The following is a 7585-nucleotide window of genomic DNA, read 5'->3' on the forward strand; positions in this document are numbered from 1 at the left end:
TGTCTGCCTTTATGCCAATACCAGGCAGTTTTGACTATTGTTGCTTTTTTAATGTCTTGAAATCAGTTACTGTCCTTCCAACTTTCTTCTTTTTCAAAGTTATTTTATGTATTCTAGCTCCTTTGCATTTCAACCCTTTACCTAGGTTTTGGTAGTGTTAACATCTTACATAATCATGGCATATTTATCAAAACAAAGAAGTTAACATTGGTACAATACTATTCACTGAACTAAAGGTTTTAATATAATAGAACTTCTCCAGTTTTTTCTTTAACATCTTCTTGCTGACCCAGGATCAAGGTCAGGATACCAAGTTGCCTTTAATCATTATATTCAGATTTCTCCAGTATGTGATAATTTCTCTGTCTTTCCTTGTTTTTCTTGACTTGGACACATTTGAAGACTGTTGGTGAAATATTTTGTAGAATTTTCCTCCATTTGGGCTTGTCAAATGTCTTTTCATGATAAGGTTGAGTTCATGGATTTTGAAAAGTGTATTATCTTTTTGACATATTTTTAGATTTGACCTGGTAAAATTTTGTTTGAAAATCTTACATCTATATGAAGAATAGTGGTCTATAGTTTTTAAAAATCTAATAATGTTTTTGTTTGAATTTGGTATCAGGTAATAGCTAGCTTGCAGAATGAGTTAGGCAAAAATTGTTTCCTTTTAATTTTCTGGAAGAGTGTTTGCAGAATTGGTATTCTTTTTCTTAAATGTTTTGTGGAATGCACCAATGAAGCCACCAGGGTCTTGCGTTTTCTTTGTGGGAAAGTTTCAAGACCCAATTCAATTTATTTAGTAGATATAGGGATCTTCAGGTTTTCCATTTATTCTTGAGTGAGCTTTGGCAATTTTCATCTTTCAAGAAATATGCCCCTTTCATCTGAGTTATCTAGTGTATTGGCGTAATATTATTCACAGAAATATCTTCTTATATTTTTAGATATCTGCAGAGTCCATAATGGGCTTCCCTGGTGGCTCAGAGGGTAAAGAATCCACCTGCAATGCAGGATACCTGGGTTCGAGCCCTTGGTTGGGAAGATACCCTGAAGGGGAGCATGGCAACCCACTCCAGTATTCTTGCCTGGAGAATCCCCATGGACAGAGGAGCCTGGCGGCCTACAGTCCATGGGGTCACAATGAGTCGGACTCAACTAAGCATAGCACAGCACAGAGTCCATAGTAATGCCAGCTCTCTCATTCCTGATATTTGTAATTTATGTCATTCTTTTCCCTTGATATATCTGGTTAAATATTTTCTATTTCATTGATCTCACAGAACCAGCTTTTTATATTCTTGCTTTTCTTGTTTCTATCTTAGTTTCCAATCTCTATAATTTTCTTTCTTCTACTTAATTAAGTAGGAAGATTCCCTGAAAAAGGAAATGGCTACCCACTCCAGTATTTTTGCCTGGAGAATTCCATGTAGAGAGGAGCCTGGCGGGTTACAATCCATGGAGTCACAAAGAGCTGGACACAACCGAGCAACTAACACTTTCACTTTCAGTGACAGTGGATATCCACTTTTAGTGAGAGTGGATATGCTTGTCTGTTATCAATCTATAATGGGAATAGCTCATATTTCAGTGCAAACTGAATGATTTGATTTTTATTTCAGTTTGAGGTTTTTTTCCATTAATTAGTTTTTTCATAGTAGTTTACTGAGTTTTATGAGAAATAGACATTGAATTTTATAAAATTACTTTTGAACACATATTGAGTATTTTTGTGAATTATGAGCATGACAAATTAAATGTTTCCTAATAATAAATCATTACATTGTTTGAATGAGATCAAGTTGGTGCTAGCAGATTATTATGTTATTGAAATGTTAAATGTTTTATTTTGGAATGTTGCATATGGTATGTGTTATTACTTTATTTTAGTTTTGAACTATTTTTTTATGTTTTAATATCAGATTTACATACAGCAGTTTCACGGAACAAATTTATTATATTTCTATGTTCATTATACTCTGACAAAGTTTGTATAACATTATAAATATATCTTCATTGAAAGTTGGAAAGAACTCAACTGAAAGAAGAATTTGAGCAAGAATTATTTGAGAATTAATTCTTTCATAAGTCATAATTATTTTTTCCCATCTTTATAGGTTCATTTAAACCTCCACAATGTCTTGCATTGTATTTAATGTTTATATGCTTTAGTTAAAGCATGTTATTTGAAACAGGAATTTTATTTGCTGAGTAGGTTTGAAAGTGGAAAAAATTCAGAAATGTAATTTTTCTCTGTCTTAAATTCTTGTTAGTTCCATTTGTTTTGAATTTCTTTATTCTTTTCCATGTGATAGCAGGATTTCCACACTGCATTCTTCTCCTCCACACTTTTTTTTAAAGTTTCATTGCATCTGGGTGCCAGAACGTGGTTCATCCTTTAATGTTTCACTTTTCAGTGAAATTTTGTGTCAGATGTGTCTTTTCAAATTAGCGTCAGGTTATGTATTCTTAAACCTTGTATTGAAGTTAGGAAACATGGAAAAATACACATAGTGTAAATGTTAGAGCTTAATTATCACAAAGTGAATTCACCTACACTGTCAGCATCCGGGCCAAGAAACAGAACATTATCACCACCCCAGAAGATTTGTGTTCCCTTGTAATCTCCACTCCCCCAGATGTATTATTATCCTGACTAGTAACACCATAGTTAGTATGAACTGATTCTGTACTTTTATACATAAAATTACAAATGAGTTTTTGTGCATATACTTTTCAATCAGTATTTTTTATGTGATATTCATTCATGTAGTTCTATGATGCTAGATTTTCTGTTAATTTTCATTGTTGCTTGGTATTTTGTTGAATGAATATATCACAATTTACTTATATATTCTATTATTGATTGACACTTAATTCTAGTTTGAAGCTATTAGGAATAATACTCCATGAATATCCTATTATATGTATTTTGCTGCCAATATTCATGCATTGCATGCCTCTTGAGATGTATCTAAGAATGGAATATAATATATACATATGTATGTGTGCATATATATATAATATACTAATTAAGCTATATAATCACGAGTTATTAGCTTTGTAAGTTTTCATATTAGTTTAGTCACATTCTGATAATGTGTCGTAGTATCTCTCTGTAGTTTAAATATGTGTTTGACTGGTTTCTAACAATCCTGAACACCTTTTCATATTGCATTAGTATTTGGATATCCTCTTTTGTGATGTGCTCATTCCATGTTTTGCCTGTCATTCTAACTGCACTGCTTATTTTATCTGAGTAACTTGCAGAAGTTGTAATGAATATGAGTCTCTTTTTCGGATATATGCATTGCAAATATTTATTTTTCCCATTCTTTGATGGCATTTCTTGATGACTGAGAATTTTTCATTTTAGTTTATCAATTTTTAATGGTTATAGCTTTCTATGTTTTAAGAAATCTTTCCATACATCAAGATCATGGTGTTACTCTATATTACTATATAGATGTATGTTAGAATGTGATATACATGCAGTAGGGTGTGCTGTTCCCTCCCCTCTTTAAAGTATTGATGTTAAGACACAACACACAAAATCCAGCAATCACAAGTAACTTTAGTTGTTACTATTCATGCATGTTGCATGTTCAATGGTGTCCAACTTTTTGGGACCCTATGGACTGTAGTCCACCAGACTCCTCTGTCCGTGGGATTTTCCAGGCAAAAATACTGGAATGGGTTGCCATGTCCTTCTTCAGGGGATCTTCCACACTCAGGGATCAAACTCATATATCCTGTGTTGGCAGGCGGATTCTTGACTGCTGAGCCACCAGGAAGCCCTATTATTCATGCAGGCAGAAGCAAAATGAAGAAGTTCTTTGGGTTAGGAGTGACTGTCTCTCACCAGCAAGAGTTTGCTTTTGGATTTGTGGCAGAGGAGAGGGAAAAGAGTGACAGAGGTTATGGCAGAAAGATATATAAACATGAATATATTAGTTTAGATGAGATATGCCTAGAGTATAAGTAGAATTGAATAGAAAAAAGAGCATAAGAAATAGTGGAATTGAAAAGAAAAAAATTCTATTAATTAGTGAATTAATATATGAAAGAGATAAAATCAACAGATGCTGGCATCTAGATGGTTTTGGAAGGTGAATCTGTCCAGGATGATTTCAAAGATATTGAATTAGATGAGTAGATTTTAAGGACCAAGATAGAAGATGCAGAAAAGATGATTTCCTTACAAGGAGAAAAAACTTTATTGATTCTTATGTTTTGTACTTGAATTGTTTTGAGATTTTGGGGTAGAGTGGGACATGACTGAGTGATTAAGCATGCATGCTCGCATATAAGACGAACTTCCATTTCACTTTAAGAGTCTATTATTTCATGCAATAAATTTATCTCAATTTTTTTTAAACTAAAGCAATCATTGAAAGAATACCCAAAATAGCTATTACCTATTACTGAACATTGGAGAAGGCAGTGGCACCCCACTCCAGTACTCTTGCCTGGAAAATCCCATGGATGGAGGAGCCTGGTAGGCTGCAGTCCATGGGGTCGCTAAGAGTCAGGCACGACTGAGCGACTTCACTTTCACTTTTCACTTTCATGCTTTGGAGGAGGAAATGGCAACCCACTCCAGTGTTCTTGCCTGGAGAATCCCAGGGACGGCGGGGCCTGGTGGGCTGCCGTCTATGGGGTCGCAGAGTCGGACACAACTGAAGCGACTTAGCAGCAGCATTACTGAGCATCTCCTATATCTTGGGCACTGTTTTACATTTTAGATATATTATTTAGTCTTTAGTCCAATAAATTAAACATTATATTTACCTATTTTACATACGAGCAGCTGAATGTTTAGAAAACTTTACTCAAAATTTACACACAAAATTTGTCACTACAAAATTGTTTGAGAAAATTAACATCCCTATCAGACCCTCTTCTGAAACCTCTTCACTGTTTTGTTAACAGGTGTCATTTCCTCAAGAGGAAAAAACTCTAAGAAGCTAAAGAGAAGAATCTCAATTGGTGACACTTTTTTTCAACCTCATTTACACCTCAATTTTGAGACACCTATAATATTTAGGAATTAACAGAAAGGTTATAAGACAGATGTTTGCCACTTCTTAAGTTATTTGTTTAGAAGCATTTGTTGTCCATGGAATCCAGCTAAAAGACTGTATCAGTTACTGAAACATCCCTACAAGCCAACTGCTTTCAGAAAGACCTCTATGACTAGCACAAGATGGTGCCACTAGCATATTATGATCAACGCTTCGTGCCATTAGAACACTCTTACCAACTGGCCGCAACCAGCTCATTAACACGTCAATACACAGACAAAAAATTAAATCAGCCCAATAACCAATCTGTGGTCAGAGTACAATCCCATAGTAATAACCCTGTAGTGCCTCCACCGAACTCTAGCCAGAAGGTACAGAGATGCTCAGAATTGCCCTCTGTCAAGTCTCAGGACACAATTTCAGGGGACTGCTATAACAGGGTTCTAAAATCACCATTATCTCACTCCAAACATCAGGCCACACCTTCACTACACCTCCAGCGGAGAACTCCCTTGTGGCCTAATAAGAAAGCCCTGAGCTCGCCTTTGTTCCACCCTAAACCTCAGAACACATCTTCATTTGACCTCATTAAGACATTGCCACCAGAGCCGACTCAAACAGACTGTAGCTCACAGTTATCCTTTCCTAAACCTCAGAATACATCTTCCCTAGATCTTTTCTGGACATCACCTTCACTGAAATCTATTCGAAGAGTGTCAAGTTCATCACTATATGCTGTCAAACATCAAGAAACTCCTTCCCCAGACTACCTATGGACATCATCATCTTTGGAATCTAATCAAAGAGACTTTAACTCAGCATTACCCCAGTCCAAGCCTCAGAAAGCCTCTTCATTGGACAGCCTATGGTCATCTTTGTTAGAGCGCAATCAAAGATGTTTGAGCTCACCATCACTCAACTCTACATCTCAAATAAATGACTTGTTTCAGACATCACCTGAAGCCCATCATTTGGAGCCTAGTCAAATGACTCTGAGCTCATCATTACCTGACTCCAGACTTCAGACACCACCTGTATTAAGGTCCAATTCCAGTGTTCTGAGATTACCACTGTCGAATTCAAAACCAAGAAAGTCACCTTTACCATACTCTGTCCACCAGTCAAAGAGTTTGCCATTGTTCCAGCCCCAAACACTTGATCATGACTTCAGGACCCCAAGCCCAGCAATGTGTCACTCCAGATTGCAGAACACCACTTCACCAAGTGACAAACACAAAGCCACAGATCTTTCCTCACCTCATCCCAAACCAAATGTCTCAGGTCAATCAATATTAAGCTCCAGGCACTCCATGAAGAACATAGCTGCTTTACCACTGGGCTCCAGACTCCAGCGTAAAAGCAGTTTTGGTCATTATGAAGAGACAGGACCCAGTAAAGACATTCCATGGACTTTAGATTACACTCAACCCTGCATTGTTAAAGGTGGAACTGTCCCCGATGATGTTGTAAATAAAATTGTCAATTCTCTCTCCAAGACCAGAATCCAGAGGGATCTCTGTAGGCAGATTCTCTTTCGAAGGATGAGGGGAAGACCAAATCCTCGTCCTGGTCCCCGCCTTTCATCAAGTTATATGGTTTGTTTAGCCTGTGCCTCTTGCATAAAATCTCACTGTAGCCATCTTACAGGAAGGAAAGACCCCCATGCTGCCACACTATTTGTCATCCCAACACCTGAGCTCACTCCTGAGAAAGAGATAATGGTGAAACTAGTTTTTATCCTTTCCATACCAGAGACTACTTTTTTACTCCCTGTGAAAGAAAATCAGCCTGATGAAGCTCCTGAAGACAATCTTGAAGGAATGGAGAAGATATCAAACATTTCCCCTACATCGGAATCTGATATCACTCAGGGATCTAATGAAAAGAAGACCTGGCTGACAGTAGCCCCCGAAAACCAAGCTGTAAGCCAACAGCCCCAGGCTGTAGACTGGCTGCTTTATGTGAAGAAAAACAGTAACCCTCAGTTCCAGTCCGTACTTCCATCCTCTTCCTCCTCCACCTCTTTGTCTTCCTCATCCTCTTCATCTTCCTCTTCCTCTTCCTTTTCCACTGTAGCCCCCTTACCCCCTCCTCCTCCTCCTCCAAAAGAGTCTAAGGTCTCAGACTGTGTGTTCACTAAGTTACTTAGTTACCACCGGTTGCCTCCAGGGGTCTCCTGGCTTGAGTTTATATGTAGTAAAAATCACCAGCCACTTCCTGGAAAACCATGTCCAAGTCAATCACCATCTCCCAAAGCAAGGCCTATGAGGAATAACACCACAGTTAAAAGGAGAAAGGGGCCCAAGACAGTGTTCAAAATTTTCCAGACAAAGTTTCAAAATGAGAGAAATCTTGACTAAATTAACTTTTTGTTTCTTTGAAGGCAGTTGACCTCTTAGTTCTTTGACATTAGTTTGATTTCCTATCATGCTTATTAAAATTCTTAGTATTAACTAAGTGTGCCTCTATATTTCAGCTGATGAAGCAATTAGTTAAGGGGAACTATTACTCTTAAGTCTATTTTAAGAGTTTTAAATAATAAACTTAATAGTCTTAAATAA

The 7585-nt window shown here is 37.0% G+C and overlaps 1 protein-coding gene across 1 annotated transcript; it reads left to right on the forward strand.

Moving 5' to 3' along the window:
- Nucleotides 1–5206: 5206 nt before the first annotated feature.
- On the forward strand, nt 5207–7384 carry CSNK2A2IP (casein kinase 2 subunit alpha' interacting protein). The gene has a single exon (XM_070389731.1). It carries the CDS (start codon nt 5207–5209, stop codon nt 7382–7384), a length of 2178 nt encoding a protein of 725 aa, XP_070245832.1.
- The last annotated feature ends 201 nt before the right edge of the window (nt 7385–7585 follow it).

The sequence above is a fragment of the Bos mutus genome, chromosome 1 (genome assembly GCF_027580195.1).
Source record: "Bos mutus isolate GX-2022 chromosome 1, NWIPB_WYAK_1.1, whole genome shotgun sequence".
NCBI classification, from domain to species: Eukaryota; Metazoa; Chordata; class Mammalia; order Artiodactyla; family Bovidae; genus Bos; species Bos mutus.